The sequence below is a fragment of the Pelophylax lessonae genome, assembly GCF_965119305.1.
Source record: "Pelophylax lessonae genome assembly, chromosome: 6".
Taxonomy (NCBI): domain Eukaryota; kingdom Metazoa; phylum Chordata; class Amphibia; order Anura; family Ranidae; genus Pelophylax; species Pelophylax lessonae.
In genome coordinates, this window is record NC_138773.1 from 121,330,897 (window position 1) to 121,348,839 (window position 17,943).

Below are 17,943 nucleotides of genomic sequence, written 5' to 3' on the forward strand. Positions count from 1 at the left end.
ATATCATATAACCCTTTGGCTGCCAGGGCTATCTGCAATGCCTTTTTGCATTTCTTTGGCAACACAGGAGTCATTAAAAGGCTATCTGTCACTATATTTCCTTACAATGCAAAAAAGAAACATGTTTCTTAAATGACATATGATAAACTCCTTGTTAGTATATTTCCTAATAACAATGACAAACACACAAATACATGGAAGTAGAAAAATATAGAAGACATTTGTGCAAAGGGGCTTCTCATAATCATACAATACATGAATTTTTGCGCATGTGAGCCCTTAATCAGCGTCTTTTGTCAGCGCCCTGCCAATTGTAGGGAAGTGCTATCAATCCAAATGTAAGGAAAAACCCACAATGACATCCAGGAAGGACTTCTTAAAACACCTGTGCCAAGTGATGATTCTTTGCTTCCACAAAGCAATAAACCCCTTCATTTGCTCAGACTTATCATTTCTGTGGATTTGTGAATCTATGGTTTAGTTTCCCTTTTAAATCCCATGCCACTGAAGGGTGCACCAGATGCTACCTCAATCTCCCATCAGGTTTGACAAGGCCAAGTTCTGATTTGGGGTCAGGACTAAGTGAGCTCCATGCCGTCTGGGAGCAGGACTGCATGACTGGACAGGAGGATGGTCCTGTGGTGCAGATGTCCACTGCTGACCAGATGTTGCTTGCTAAGCTGTCAACCCAGCTTTCTAGTTTAGAACCTACAAGTCCAGCATTCTTTTTTGCTTGCTCCACTTGCATGGAATTAATTGGTATATTTAATACTGGATTCAGTCCCTGGAAACTCTGTTCCATGTAAGCCTTTTTCAAAGGTCCTCCGTGAAGTTTGCCAACTTCATCTGAAACATGGAAAACATCATATTAATACAAAACAATAATGTAACATATTATTTTCTTTTACAAAAGCAATATTTTGCAATATGGATGGCATTAAATATGGGGTATTAAAGAGATTTTAAGTTTCTGAAAGGGGAAATGAAATGCCCGTTCTGGTTACTGGCATTGTACCCGAATTAGGACTAACCATTATTCTTGCCATCTAAGCGTTCTGCCATTCACCAAAAAGCTGAACTCCAGGCAAAGATATAAATACAGAAATTAAATACATAAATGTGAGCTGTTTTACCTATTAAATGGTTTGTATTTCTGTCCATCCAGTTCTGGGATTTTATACATCTTTGCCACACAGCAGAGCCTTGCCTGGCAGGAGAAGAAACCTGACCGTTCTGTGGGACAGTTTCACTTTTCCATGTATGTCTCTCTCCCTACCTCCACCCTGTGACTGGACAGTGAAAAGAGAAGCAGCAAACTGACGAGCTATTTTTCTATCATTCTGCTCTCCCCTTGTACCAACATACCCCTTGCACTGTGCCCCAACTGAATGGCTCATTGTACTCCTTCTCCCTCATCATTCTGAGCTCTGCTTCATAGGGACAGCAAGAGGCTGGTACTTAGTCAAAGTTAGGTACCTTCATTGCTTGCATTTATTGATTTTTTTAATGGTTCAAAAGCTGTATTAAGGTGTGCCTTTTAAATTTGCCTGGAGTTCAGATTTAAAACACATCTCCTGTTTGTGCCTGAATCTCGGAGGACTGTATTGGGTTTGCTGGGATCTTAAGGTGCTTAAACATAAATTGTTGAAAGCTAGAGATGTTTTCAGCTTTCTAATACTTTGTACATTAGCAGAAACAGAAAAAAAATATTTTACTATATTTTTAGATATATTGAGTTTGGACAAAGATATCCAAATATGACTAAAAGAACAATTTTTTTGTCATTTGTTTTGTATCACCAGATCAGACTTTAAGCAGGTTCTGCCACTATTAGGAGTGCGTTTGCTCTCAGCATGTGCCATCAAAAAGTTCAGTCAGCTGACGCAAATGAAATAGCATACAATGAATAGAAATAGTAAAAAGTAAAGGGGCAATTACAGTCCAAAGCATTTTGCTTTCTCTGTGGATGTCACAACAACTAGTACATTTACATCACAAACCACAGTTGTCATGTCATTTACTCACTACTTATTTTTCTCTCCTCACTAACATCTATACACTTTTATTGCATTATTTCATATTCACTATTTTGTATTAGTAATGTGGCATGAATTTATATTGAAAATTACTTATGGTCAGAGCAATTGAAAGCTGCAATAGTTTTCCTTAGGTAAACCCAATAGCCTGCCAGTAACCAAAACAACATATGCTGTACATTTGAAGTTATTATTTGTACTCTTCACAGTTTGAATCTCATGTTGTGGTGGAAGAAACATTTATTTCATAATGAATTCCATAAATAGGATCTGAAATGAATGAGAAGTATTCCACATTTAATCAGCAAAAAAAAAAAAAAAAACAACTAATTATTTTTTTATAAGAAGAATGATCACACGGGTAGCCATTTTGTGTGGGTAGAATAATGGCAACAAAATAGGTAAATCCCCTGACTGCTATAAGTGAAACTGCATCAGCATCTACAACTGCATGAATGCCTTTATGCTTAAGGCTCAGGACACATTGAGGTGGGGATGAAAACAATGTAGACATTTCCTGGACATTGACATGAAAAGAGAGTGCCCCACCCCATATACAGCACTTTAAAATATAAAAAATACCCCCTGGTTGTTGGTTATTTATATACTTTTGCAACACACTGATTATTAGTTAAAAAGCCATAAGCCTGCAACAGCTATCCAAGTTTAAGTGGAACTACATTGCATCTGAGCACCACAAACTGAAAACGCTATTTCATATATTTTTACCATTCACAGAATACTCATCTATCCATCCATGATGTCATGCTTTGGTTTGCTGAGAAAGCACTTTGAAAAACAGTCCCCCAGCATTTCTGGCCGTGGCCAGCTTGAGTAAGGGCAGATAATTCATGCAGCATTTACTTTCTGGAATCCATCTGACCCTAGCTTAGGCATGCAGACAGGAGGGTGTGCTTAGCTGAGAAAACCCCTTGCCCCCTGAAGACTCCTGGGAAGCATGAAATAATTTGCCTACGGTGGAAATCAGGAAGTAACTGAAGAAATGTAAAAGAAAAAAATTTACAACTAGTAAATGTTATATACTTTCCTATCTGTTTACTAATACTACCAGCATAAGGATTAAAAATAGTTGATTGATAAAGTGAACTTCTACTCTAAACTCGCCATACGCTGTTTTTTTTTTTTTTGTGTTGTTCAGCCAGTATATTTCTCTATCCACACAAATGATGAGGACATAGAGATCACCACCTACTTGGTACACTGTATACTGAAAGCAAGACCCATAGCTGTCCAAATACACTGATCGGCGGCTGCAGCTGCTGGTCGAGAAAAGTTTTTCAACAGAATCCATCAAACCAAAGGTCCTCAACCCCCCAGGTCATTGACCATTGCCTGGGCCGTGCAGCAGGGGAGTCGGTGGCATGGCAGTGTGCCAGCACAACTTGCATTTTTGCCTGCAAACCACTAAGGCGCCTGTTGCCCTTCGCCCAGCACCACTACTCTCTTCCCTCTGTATGGCCACATCGGGAAGAAGAAGCATAGAGATGAGGAGAAGGGGGAGAAGGAGAGGGGAGGGGGGAGAGTTGGTCCAGGGACAGGATGATCACCACAGAGCACTGGTGAGGCCTGTAAAATGATTTCAGGTGACCGGCTGGACACCCCCAACTCGACCCCCCCAAGGTGACAGGCTGCACCCCCAACAACAGCCCCAGCCACCCCCAAACCCAAAGGAGCAGCTCTACCATAAAATGCAAAGCCATTATATATATAATATATATTATATATATATATATTTTAACTTATATATAGTTATTTATTATATATTAATTTATGATTTTGTGTTTCAAACTTTATCATACCCGAGATGTTATAAAGAAGAATGCACAGTAAAAAAAAAAATCATATGTAAATAGTTGGTTTGGGCTGCTCGTCCTTAAGAATTACATGCAAAATAATGGTACCGCTTTCAGCATCTAAAATCTGAAATAATCATACCGCCAGGGAGGTTAATAATAGGAATATTTTTGCTCTGAGATTGGAAAGTTACAGATACCGATAAGTAGCTATTGGTAGTATTTGGCTAAATAATCATTTTAGTTAATTCATATTTCTTCCCTTACTGAAAAGTGGTCTGATATAGTGCAAAATACATAGCTATGTTGCAGAAATAGAGACACACTGTCAAAATTCAACATAACACACACACACATATAAGCCTTCACATACTTCTACTAACTTCCCTGGCATATGAATACTGAGTTTTCACAGACATTCAGACTGATGCTTTCAATTCCCCATTCATGTTTAGTCAACATTAAACTGACAAATTTGCAGGCTATCCAAGATACACATCATCTACAACACAGAAAGGATTTATTCAATGTAGCCTTCAGCTGAAAAGGAAAATTGTTGTTTTATGTGAGATAGCACTGTATGTCCAAGAATTCCATGTGTCTGCCAGGCAGGCATTGACACACAGCCATCCAATGACACCAAGACTTTTTTTTCCCAAAGACAGAATATCCAATATTGGCAGTAATTAGACTGGGAATAAAGACATCTATTTACTGATGGTTCAGTCACTAACAGCCTTGTATGCAGCATTTCTAAGTGTATACAAAATCGAAAAACACATTGCCCCAAGCCACTGCTTTCACAAGGAAAGAGAATTATAATTAAATGAAAGCTTATAAAGGAAATTTACTAAGCTGACATTTTTATATTATATTTTCAACAAATCCAACTTTAATATTATTGCACTGAATACATACAAAGATGTATTTATTTAAAAAAAAGAACTTGGGTACAAAACCCTGCAAAAAAAAAAAAAATATGTTTGCCACCCATAATCACCAATACGATTCTTCTTTTATTTTTAACTAGTACTGGAAAACCAGGGACCTGATTGCTTGATGGGGGCAATACAAAGGGGTGTATTTATAAAAAATATTGCAGAGCTATCCATCCTGCAAAACTGCATGCACATTAATTCTGTGCAAGTGTCAGCAAAATGTAATATGACTACTTTTTTACTATGATCATCAACTACGAGTGGCCATAAACCAGTATTTTCCTCATTCACACTATTCTTATAAAGATAATTCAACCTGGAGAGCAAAATGGTTTGCACATAATAAATATACTTGCCATTTCATAGGATAATTAATCCTGTTTTTTTTATAGATATATATATATATATATATATATAAATACACTCCAACACTTTTAGGGGTGTTTTTATAAAAGATTCAAATGGCATTTTACTCAACATTGACCCAAAATTATTTGGTAAACCCTATGTATTAAGCCAAATTATTGGAAACTGACCAAAGATTCAGTGAAAATGAAATTCCCTGTTATTATGCAATGTCTGATCTTTCAAGGGAAAAGGTCTTTACTGTAATAATATCATAATTGTTACCTCCCCTGCACATTAGCCTGACATTGCTGCAATGTATTTGTAACTAAAATTCACTTTGTTAAGGGGGTCACACCATTGTATTTCATGCTTAAAATTCAATATTTGTCTACAGAGAGTTTTTATCCTCTTTGCGCCCGTGCTATAGACAAAAGACGGCTACAGCGTAGGCCTAAATTGCCAGGAGGGCTTCCATGTACATCCCTGTGCTCACGCTGCTTGCGCTCCCCCTGCGGGACGCGCGTGGCGCACTCTGTGATCAGCGAGCCCATGAAATCCCAGCCCCTTACCACGTGATCAACTGTCAGCCAACAACAGCGTGAGGAGAAAAAAAAGCCGATTACCGGCTTGTGTAAATGGGACATCAGTCCCGCACACAGATAGTCACTGCTGCCTCATTAGTGCCCACTAGTGCCACCTACCAGTGCCCACCAGTGCCACCTACCAGTGCCCATAAGCATTGCTAAGCAGTGCCCACCAGTGCCACCTATCAGTGCCCACCAGTGCTATCAATCAGTGCCCATCAGTGCCTCATCATCTGTGCCACCTATCAGTACTGCCTATCAGTATCACCTACTAATGCTCAGCAGTGCCACCAATTAGGGCCACCTATCAGTGCCCATCAATGCCACCTATCAATGCAGCCTCATCAGTGCCTAGCAGCAATCCCTCTGGACATCGTACTATATATATAGTGTCGGGCGGTACCAGATGTGACGTCACCACGCCCCCTTGGACACCGGCTTTGTATTGTGAACGCAGGATGCTACGGTCTGCTTCTCTTTCATTGTGTATGACATGCCTATCTCATCCGGACATTTATAAGTGTAATTTTATTAACAGGTTTTATGCAGCTCAAACAGTATTACGCTATGTGTCTCTCCTATCTCCCCTTCACATCCTCGGTCTGCCATTTTTGGTGTTTTGAATGAGGAGTTATTATTGGTGCATCCTGTTGCCCTGTACCTTCATCTTCTGTTGCACATATGGCCTGCCCCCATTGGTGTCTGATGTGAGGATCGATCATTGCCTATTGCATAATCTGTGTATCTATTGTGCATTTGGTCTACCCATTAGTTTGGGGGCCCTTGCTTCTGGTAAGCAGCCATCTTTTGTACATCTTATCCATGGGTGTTTTTTTCTCTGATTTCCATCCACGTTGGGATAAGGCCTCCTATCCATTACATCTCTACTGGGACTTGTGGTTCATTTCACCAAGTGTTTGATATATGGATCAATCTAGTCACCACTTAATCTTTGTGGTGATTTCTTGGACTTCACTGATATTATTTGTTTGATTTCAGAGTCACAAATTTTTGTCTCACTTAATTTATTTTATTTTTTATTGATTTATGTCTCACATCAGTTTGAAATCCTTAAGTTCCCACAGAGTAGCCATGTAAACACCGTTCACTGAGAATCAGGCATTTGTATTTGTACTCAATATTGCAGATGTAAAAGTTGGAGGATTGAGACAAATTTAACACTGATAGGGGTGTTAACAATGGTCAGCTTTAATTTATTTAAGTAAAACCTTTATCCAAAACTGATCAACACGGTTGCTGCTGTAACTGCTTAAAAAGTGTTACCTGGAGTTTGACTTCAATTTGTTAGTGATTCTAAATCTGCTAGTACATCTAACACTCCCCTTCCCCCAGACTGACCATGCTGCTTTCCAAAGGTGTCCCTAGTGGTCCTTCATCAACAGTGTAGGCACCCTACAGGTGACCAGATCACCAGATGAAAACAGAGGGGAAAAATCCAAACAAAAGAAAAACGAATGAAGCCACCACATCTAATGAGTGATAAGCTGCAATATATTACATTTTTGGTTTTGGGTCTAGTTAATGGGGATATTTAAACAGCTAGATAACTAGCATTTTCAGAGGGAGATTATAAAAAAAGGCGTCTTCCATAGTTGCTTCATAATAGGTTCCATTAACCACCCAAGAGACCTAATTTTAGATATACTGTCCTAATTCTTGAACCTGTAGAAAGGGCAGAAGTAGTGAAAATTGGGTTAAAAGTGTGAGAGCCACTGACATAGAACAAGCATGCAGGTCAGCATTACTGCCTCCATTGTCTCCATACTCATTATGCAGTGAAAACAGGGAATTAAAAGACAGCAGATTGTAAATCATATTGGCAATGGCAATCCCTTATTTGTGTCATGACAAGTTTCCTTTAAAATTGCTATGGGAAATTATTTGTGTGACATTGCCAGTGTCACAAATAATACAACTAAACTGTTTAAGTAAAAAATAAGAATGAGGAAGAATAAAAGGAAAAGCTTTAAAATCTATTGTTATTATAAGATATTTGCCAGCTGGCACTCCTGTTAAGGAAGATTAGTACTGCATTAGCTCACAGCAGTGGCCCAAATATGCTCACAGAACACAAAACAAGACTGATTAAATAAATAAAAATTAAAAATGTTCTCTGTGAGATACAATTACATATCACCAGTATGTAGTAACAGAACAGCCATGCAGAGGCACAATTAACACTAAAAACCTGGAAAAACACTTGTTTTGTAATTTGTGTTCAGGAAAATCAGATATGGGCTACTATATGTTTATTAAATTAGTATATTATAATGTTATCAAATCATTTCACTAAATGGCTCTAAGACTAGGTTCACACTAAAATGCAGTTCCTGCATTATGTGTGCATTTTCCACCATGCGTGCAAAACGCACTGCAGTTCCTTTTTTTTTTATGTGGCTGGAGATGTATGCAGGCAGCTTATGTTAAACTATGGGGATGCAGAAGTTGTATACAGCTGCAGGGCCTAATTTGAAGGCATGTGGGTGCAGATGTACGGCCCCAAACACAGAAGGTGTGACTATGGGGCCACTCACCCGCATCTGCACACCTGTCATCATTAGGATAGGTGGCTGTGTTTATACAGGCACTGCATTCCCATAGAGTAACAGGAAGCTTCAGCTGGACAAACAAACCACTTAATTCACACTGAGAGAGCCAGTGTAAATGAGTCTTTAATTAAATGTTTTTTTATTTTTTCTTACAATTCTTTTATATTCGTGTTTAAACATTTTTTTAAATTTTTTTTGTTTTATTTTTATTTTTTTTACAATTTTTTTAACAGCCCTGTTAGGAGGCTTTGGTCTTAACAAACCCCTAAAGTTTCCCTTTTGAGACAAAGAAAGTGATTGAGGACACAGTCCTCAAACAGGAGGAGCACACAGGGGGATGTGGGCATCAGAAGGAAGGGGAACCTGGACAGGAGGCGTGGCGGGCGGCATTTGCTTGTACTGATCCCCTGTAGTTCCCCCCTGCAGCAGATAAAAGAGGTGAGGAGAGGAGGAGAAGCTGCAGAGGGGAACTACAGTACAGGGGATCAGTACAAACAAATGCCAACCCCACTTCCTCTCCTATTCTATCCAGTTGCCAGGGCCCCTCTGTTAAAATGATGGGGCCTGTGCCCCATACAGAGGTATGGTGGTACCCCCTTATCAGCAGCCCTGACTGCATGCATTTGTAAATGGTGATCACACCACACATGTGAGGAATTATCACGAACATCTGAATGAGAACAATAATTCTAGCACCAGATCTCCTGGTTAACTCTAAACTGTATTAAAGCATTAACCACTTGCCGACTGCCGCAAGTACATATACTGCGGCGGTCAGCCCCTCACAGGCAAAGTGACGTATGGGTACGTCACTAGCCTGTGAGGCTCTGGGGAGCGAGCGCGCGGTCACAGACCCCCCCGCGCATGTGCCCGGCGGACCCGATGTCCGCCGGGCACTCGCGATCGTCCGTGACAGCGGGAGAAAGGCAGGCGGCTAATGTAAACAAGCCGCCTGTCATTCTCCCCTGTGTAAGAACAGTGATCATACGGTTCTACTATGTAGGACCGTTGATCACTGTTCCTACACCTCAAGCCACAGCCAATCACAGTAAGAATCACGCCCCTAGGGACACACACCACCCCTCCCTCTCAAATAAAGTTAACCCCTTTACTACCAGTGTCATTTTACAGTAACAGTGCATATGTATAGCACTGAGTACTGAAGTAATGTCACTGGTAACCCCAAAAGTGTCAAAAATGTCAGTCAAGGGTCCGATCTGTCCGCCGCAATGTCGCAGTCCCGCTAAAAAAAATCGCAGATCGCCGCCATTACGCGTTAAAAAAAACAACAAAAGTTACAAAAATCTTTCCCTTAGTTAGTAAACGCAATAACTTTTGGGCAAACCAATCAAAATACGCTTTTTGCGATTTTTTTTACCAAAAATATGTAGCATAAAACAAATTGGCCTAAAATGTTAAAAAAATTTTGATTTTTACATTTTTTTTGGGGAATTTCATATAAAAAAATTTGAAAAATATTGTTATTTTTGCAAAATTGACGCTCTTTTTTTGTTTATAGCGCATGATCAAAAAATCGCACAGGTGATCAAATACCACCAAAAGAAAGCTCTGTTTGTGGGAAAAAAAGGACGTCAAATTCGTTTAGGTACAGCGTTGCACGACCGCGCAATTGTCCGTTAAACTCACGCAGTGCCGAATCGCAAAATACCCCATGGTCAGGAAGGGGGTAAAATCTTCCGGGGCTTAAGTGGTTAAAGTGTCACCTATGGATAATTTATTGCACCACAGTTTGTCTTCATTTCATGGGCATGTGTAATTTTAACCACTTTCCCCAAATAGACATACTAGCATGTAATGGGATTTCAGTGGTTCTACCAGAATCATGGCTGCAGCTGCATCTATTTTTAGAACTGATGATGCTCTTTAATGTAAAAGTGATTCAAACGGCTGTACAGCTGCTGGATCACTTTTAAATGTAGTGGAATGTGGTCCCCCCCCCCCCCCCCACTGCCTTCCCGCACTCTGCTGTGCCACCAGGGAGACCAGGACTTAAACCAGTTGTCAGGGAGGCACACCATAGAGTCTATAGTGTCTATAAAACATGGAAGTGACAATGATTTTGTCACTTCCGGTTTCAGTTTGCGGTTTACAAGCTGTTACTGGTTTGTAAAGCATCTGATCAGACCAATCTTAGTTTGATCAGATGCTTTTGAAGGCAGAGATGAGACCTGCGGTGTAATAGACCCCAGATGTCTCAGTAAAGGAAAACCGTCACTGCCCCAGCAGTAAAGTTGATAAAAAAAATAAAAAAGATAAGAGAGAAAAAAAAAAAATTAAATTAAAAAAGTGTATACCCCCTACCCCCCTCCCCCTGCAAATGTGCATGTGTACGCTGGTCCTGCGCACATATGTAAACTGCACTACACAGGTGTCATTGCAAACATCAGAGCACGGGTGCATTGCAAGGCTCTTGCAGGCTGTCAATGTAAGCTATCTGCTCATACCCCATACAAGAAGGTAGTGATACACTGACAGAAGGCATTAATGAAATCTAGAGCACTCAACAGCACCATGATAGTTCATTGAGAGACGACAGCCGCAAAAGTTATCGATACTTTTAGTTCTCACATTTACCGAACTCTGTGAATGAATGATGCGGCACTTTAATAGTGACAGCGAATGCGGGGAGAAGATTCCCCGCTCACTGTCGTAATAGGACTCCGGGCGGGGGTCATGCGGGGGGCTGCTGTTACACCCTAGATATGGGTGTAACATGTTACCCAAGGTGAACTTATCCTTTAAGTTTGATACTTGTACCTCAAAGAAAATAGTTAGAATGTAATAAAAAGACTATATTACATGATTTGGCTGTAAGCTTTAGATACTTAAAGTGGTTGTAAATGCATTAAGATAAAAACCTTCTGTGTGCGGCAGCCCCCTACTACTTATCTGAGCCCCATCTCTATACAGCTTTCTGGAACTCTCCCTCCTGATTGGCTGAGACAAAGCAGCAGTGCCATTGGCTCCCGCAGCTGTCACTTAAAGTCAGTTAGCCAATTAGGAGAGACAGGTGGCGGGGCCAAACCGCAGCTTCGTGTTAGTAGGTTAGTAGGATTAGAAAGGTAAACTTCAAACTAGTCTTCCTTCTATGAAAAACGAGTAAATCTACATATTTACTATACATTGCCCCTTCGGGTAGAGTTTTATAAACTGTGGATTGAGAAAACAGGTGCTTTGTCAACCTGCTGCTCATTAAATAAAGCCAACAAGAGTCAAGTATTCAGTGCTGCCCAAATGTTTGTTATCTTCAGCACAGGAATACAGAGAGTGGTTCAGGAATAATTGTTGTACATGTATTCTGGACTTTTATCACAAAAGTAAAAAAACCTCATGACCCTTATGCATGTGCAAATGCAGGTTTTCTTAAAATAATTATCTTCATTTTTTTTTTTTTTTTTAACAGAATAGTCAATAAAAGTGTATTCAGTGCAAATAGAATGTTTGAACTTAGCATGCATCCTTTCTTAGATACATTCCTAAGGGTAAGTATTTTCTTCAATGTAAATGCTATCAATACAACTTGGTATTTTTGACACCAAGGTCAGTTTGGGCCAATTACCACCTAAGCCAAAGTAATCTGACAGAAATCAGGAAAGCTAAACCAGTGACTAAATTTGTAGTTGGCACCATTATGTAAGTAAAGGCGATTTCTTTCTGCTCTCTTTCACTGGCATGAGAGCAAAATATGAATAATTAATGTACTTTAAAGCATCTAGAACATCCTGTTTGGGTAAATAGATAAAGTTCTTGTCTAATAAAAAGCAAAATAGTTGTTTTTGATAAAAGTAGCTATTAAAAAAACACTTTATAATCTGTTAAAAAATGTAAAAGGTATTACAGCATTTTCCAGAGCGCTTCTCCACCATCATAGGAACATAGTTTTCTTTCCTTGAGCAGGCCTGCCCAGTTCTGGCATGCTAAGGAGGGTGTGTAGCCACATTCAGGTCCTAATTTTATTCCCTTCACATGTGCCTTAGGTTCCATGCACACTGGGTGTTTAGTCTCAGTTCTTGGGGCTTTGGTGTTTAGCTAGAGGTGGAGGACACATCCTGACAAAGTCAAAGAGAGACTGCTGTGGCTTATGGTGGACATAGTAGTATGAGCGTTTAGTATGCGCCAGGAACATATGCCCAGAACACAGTCTTCTTGCGTTCTAGGCATTCGTCCCTGGGCACATACTGCCCTAAACGTTCATATTGCTAGATGTACCATTGAGCCTTGTCTAGCCGCAGCAGCTCTCAGCATCTCATAGTCTGGCAGGATGCCGGCAATGGGACTGGGTGGGACACCCCCCATGCAGAGGGGCTAAACACCCAGGCTGCATGGGGTTTTAATAATAGATACCTCATAAGAAGTAATTTTTTGCCATAAAAGGATAACTGGTATTTTATTATATTGTGGTTAATGAGGCTATACTACACTATACTTACACTAAACTAAAAGTGTGCCTGTCATGAACACACTCTTCAGTTAGGATGGAAACTGCTTTGGTTGTATCTGTAATGGTTTTGGGAAATGCTAGGTAGTCATTATCTATGGTAAATAGCAAAAAATGAAAAAATCATTTGTTTTTATAGACTGGGGTCGGTAACCTTTTCCACATTAAGTGCTAATATACAAGTATCAGACTCATGCATGCCAGTGAACAACAGCATGCTGTAGCTCTATATTTTAAATTTTTGCATTTACAGTTTGCATTTACAGTTATACTACAAATACAAAGTTTAGCGTAATCATTTTTATATTAACAAGTGCATACACAAAACATGTTCATATTTACTGGTAACATGTACTGTGCAAGTAAACTGGACCAGTTTCAGTGTGATCCTTGTGCCTGTCTTTCACAGCTTAGTTGTGGGCTCTAGGATGATAATTCCAACTGCACACATGCTTATGAATTATCTGATGTCAGCTTTGAGCTGGACTTAACACGGTCTTCATTTCTTCAAGTGTGAAAAAAAATCTATTCCCACATACTGAACATGTGAGTCCAAATGCATAAAAGAAAGGAAGGAAAAGGAGGCGCAAACACCTAGTGCATTACCCGTGGTACTGTTTAAAATGATTTATTAAAATGCTGAATGCATACTCACAAACATGAAGAATAAAAATCGTACTGCAAATTCCCGTCACCCATGTGTTGGACCATGTCCTGGAAATTGCGACCGCTAACGCGTTTCGGGAGTCAAGCTCCCTTCCTCAGAGCTGGAGCAGTACGATTTTTATTCTTCATGTTTGTGAGTATGCATTCAGCATTTTAATAAATCATTTTAAACAGTACCACGGGTAATGCACTAGGTGTTTGCGCCTCCTTTTCCTTCCTTTCTTTTATGCATCCGTTTGGAGTTCCCTGCCTGAGGAGAGCAGCACGCCAGTCTTCCCCTTCGGAGTGTGCGCTTGGCTGATTATTTGTTTGATGTGAGTCCAAATGCTAAGATTAATGCACAGGCCACCTTTTAAAAAAAAATAGGCATCTGTCTGGTAAACTAATTTTCTCAATACAGACTAGATAATATTTAACAAACTTTACTACAGTCATCTCGTTTAGAAAAATATCAAATGTTTTTGTAGACATGTGACTGTCGGTTGGCACTGAAAGCGGCTGTGCATGTCCACAGTAGTATTTGTGCTGTAGGTTGCTGACCCCTGAAAAAGACTATGTGGTTACTTGGAAAGATTGTATCGATTATACTCATGACAGTGCAAGAAGTTTGTAGCTTCTTTACATCTAGAACATTCAGGTGACTCCCGGTGAAAGACCAAGGAAGGGAAGAATGTGAAGAAACTCAAAAGAGCCTGCAGGCACTACTCTTGCAGCTGGCCCTGTAGATTTACAGTAAGAACTTTAATCTGTGGCCAGGAAAAGTGAAGTCTAGACCGGTCTGTTAAGCTTGCTGTCAACATTACCTCTAGGATAAGACAGAGGTCCAGCCTCATGTTTAATTTAAAAGTGTTCCAACAATTCTAATTAAGCAGCACAATAAAACTTCCCAGCCAGAAGATGCTATGGCACATTACACCATTGCGTTACGTTGCTTGTGGCCACGCACGTTACATTCATTGGTGCAATGTTGTATCATTAATTCTGAATCACACTCCAATGCACCTTTGCCAATGGATGTGTATTGCAACTGGTACCTTGCTGCAAATAGTACATGCATCTGTTTGCTACATTAGGTAGCCTATGCAAATAAATGAGGTGCCTTTACACAATGTATGTTCTGTAAGGCATAATATGATTAACCTGCATAGATTAACACACTGCAAATGTTTGAATGGATCTTAACAAAATTAAGAAGCTTGTCAAACTAAATTTTCTACATAGGCAAACTAATTCAGCAGGTGGAGCCATACTGCCTATGTTCATATTAACAATGCACTCACAAAGAAAATCTTTAGACTGTTATTTTGTTGTAATAAATGGGCTGTAATAAATGTAATACTTACCACCCTTTATTGGCTGTCTATTTGAAAAAGTTAAGGGAGATATCAAAAATCTTGTTTCAGCTACAGGGACCCAGTGATGAAGAACACGAATAGTCCAGATGCCTGGCCTAAGAGGCAAGTTCAGGGGTGGTTTATAATGAGTAAATTCTGCTGTGGATTCAATTAAAATGTCATATGTAGCAGCAATGATGTTTACAGGATCAATCCAAACCACAGTGACTGTAATATTGGGTCCTTTTCCCCACTTCTGCATTGCAGTTGGCTCATCCATAGGCCCCATGACACCACCAAAATTACGGAATATTCTTTCTTTGGCATCCCACTCAGTTCCTGCCTAAAAAATAATAAGTGATAAAATAAGATAAGATGAAAAGCAAATAGATGGCAAACATGATACAAAAATGTATTTAAACTATACACAAGTTAAAATAGGGTCAACATTTGAAAAATTCTGGTAGTCCATCCATAAGATAAGGAAATGTAACTTTTGTATGCCTTTTTTTTATACAAAATTATTTAATATACCAGTCTGCAACTACAGAACAACAGAAATGTTTTGCATTTTTATTGAATGTGTTCAATAAATATTATCAGCATAAAGCTAAGTTTAATTGTGTTTTGAAATATAAGCTATTTTTAACAACTTTCGCGGTGGAAGTAGGGTTCACGTGTACAGTCTGAATAGCATCTTAGGAGCTCTTTTGGCTTCAACTATGAAAATATCTGAAAGTCATATCTAATTTGATGATAGCAGCCAACCTGAATATCTCCTTCATGTTCCTAGTTCAAGAATAGAGTGGGTGCTATGGGTACCATAATAGTTTTCTTTGGTAAGTGCAACTTCAAAACTCTTCGAAAATAATATGGTGCTTCCCCCACTCTATGTACACTGAAGTAGACAACTAATTCTAAATGGAGAGCTTTTTTGGTACTTTTAGATACTCTCCCCTCATTTTTAATAGTGAAGCCTTATACCACAGAAGGCACCCCCCTGCAGGTTACACCAATAAGAACATACATGCTCAATAACACTATCTTGCGTTAAATCTGTGCTTTAAACCACTTTGGAGAATTGGAGATCTAGCTTGCCACATACATGGGTTTTTTACATATATCCACAGAAAAAAAGTAAAGACTAATTAACACTGAGTTTTAATTTTAAGGCAATAGAGATACAGTATATGAACATATTTCTGAGAAGAGAACAGCCATTAAAATTGACCAAAGTATCAATATCATTCTGGTATGCAACTGCTTGTAGGTATGGCAATTGCATGGCCACATACTTGATAAAAAGCACAGGCGCCAAACTAAGTGCAGCATGAAGGGTTTATTAAAATAAAAACAAAAGTCATGGTACTCACAAACAGGAGTAATAAAAGGCATAATCCGTGGTATTCATAATAAGGATGGTCAATCCAATGCTATTTTCAGGATGGCCTCCAGCGGGCACGGCTCCCGTAGTCTTTGCCGGTGGTTTTTGGCACTTCCTCTGGTCGTGGAATGCATGGGGGTTCCTCCTGACGTCACTTCCTCGGAACTGACGAATTGGCGCAGGCGACAGGCATGCGCTCCTTCTTCGTCGCCTGCACCATTACGTCAGTTCCGGGAAGTGACTAAAAATAGCACTGGATTGACGATTCTTTTTATGAATACCACAAATTATGCCTTATATTACTCCTGTTTGTGAGTACCATGACTTGTGTTTTTATTTTAATAAACCCTTCATGCTGCACTTAGTTTGGCGCCTGTGCTTTTCTTCCAGTTGTTCTCAAGCCTCTTCTTGCTTGCCACAAGAGCAGCCTCCTGAGTGAACTGTGCATGGACTGTTTATTATGGACTTTTTCCCATAGTCATATTTATGGACTTTCGTTGTCATTTATAGAGAATTATCCTTTTTTATTGTTAATTACTTTCTATAGAACCGGTGGGTCCCTAATTTGCCTTTTTGCGCCAGTAATATGCTTTTCTATGGTCACATACTTGACAGTCACCTTGATTTTGCAGATTACAGCACAGTTACAAAGAATCTGGGTGAGATTTTTCTATTTTTTTTCCAGACTTTTTTTTATCATTCTATTATTCGCAGGTGTTAGTGAAATACAATACATATGGTAAAACCATGTACTGTAATAGCATGTTTGGATTTATTTGACCTTGTCAATCACCAGTCCACATAATTCCCATTGAGATACACCTACAATATTCGTTTCATGATTGCGACTTAATAATAGATGATAAGGATAATAGAAAAATAAGAACTGGTGTATAGAATGTAAACACCCATGGTCCCCATTGCACACTATACTGTGTGGACTATGTATTCTTAGATGCTAGCTGTCATTAGATTAGTTGTGATAAGATTTTACCTTGACTATCATTGATTAAACACTCAGCATGGTCAATAGAGGTCATCATGTACAGTAGAATACATTAAACTGTCGGTACCACAATGTCTCTTTCTAGTCTTCCCAAATCCTAACACTTTCTTGCATTTGTATCTTATTTACTGATACTCTTATGTGTATGTGTTTTTAATTCAATAAACCTACAAATAAAACAATTTTTGTAAAACTGCCCAATTAAAAAGGAAACAAGTTATATTCAAGGAAAAGGCTTTATTGCTAGATTCATAGTACATAAAAACAAACTAGAGTTGAAGGATTGGAACATGAACTGAATAACTCTTTGTTGTTATCTTGGGAATTAAAGTGGTAGTAAACTCTGTTAAACCACTTGTACCTACAGGTAAGCCTATAATAAGGCTTACCTGTAGGTACTGTGAATATCTACTAAACTTGCAATATTTAGGAGATATTCAGAGTGAATGCAGCCGTTGACATCACTGTCACATGTGTTCTAAAGGTCCAGCTTACAATGCCGGACCTTCAGAGCCAATGCCGTAAATGGCAGCTTCACTGCTTCATCCCGCCCCTGGCCACTCATGTAGCCGAAGGCTGCGAACCTGGAAGAACCTGGGGAAGATGTCAGCCTTTTCAGCGATGACAGGGGGCTTCGTTCTAAGGTATCTAATATAATAAAGTGCAAGTGTTTCTGCGTCCAGTCCCTGTGTCCGTGGGATTGCGCTACTGCGCATGTGCCCCACGGACAGGCGTTGGGACTTGGAGCGCAGAGACTTCGGGCGGCCGACTGAAAATGTTGAAGCGGCGGGATGGAGAGGCTGC

General features: G+C 39.6%; 1 protein-coding gene across 1 annotated transcript in view; it reads right to left on the reverse strand.

The window, feature by feature from the left end:
• Positions 1-504: 504 nt before the first annotated feature.
• XYLT1 (xylosyltransferase 1) overlaps positions 505-17,943 on the reverse strand; it is a 530,851-nt gene continuing 513,412 nt past the window's right edge. Inside the window, exons 10-11 of the mRNA XM_082261193.1 lie at positions 14,759-15,092; positions 505-846 (exon numbers count right to left, since the gene is read on the reverse strand). Of these exons, the coding sequence (XP_082117319.1) occupies positions 524-846; positions 14,759-15,092 (657 nt within the window). The 3' untranslated portion in view covers positions 505-523. The remainder of the gene's footprint in view (positions 847-14,758; positions 15,093-17,943) is intronic.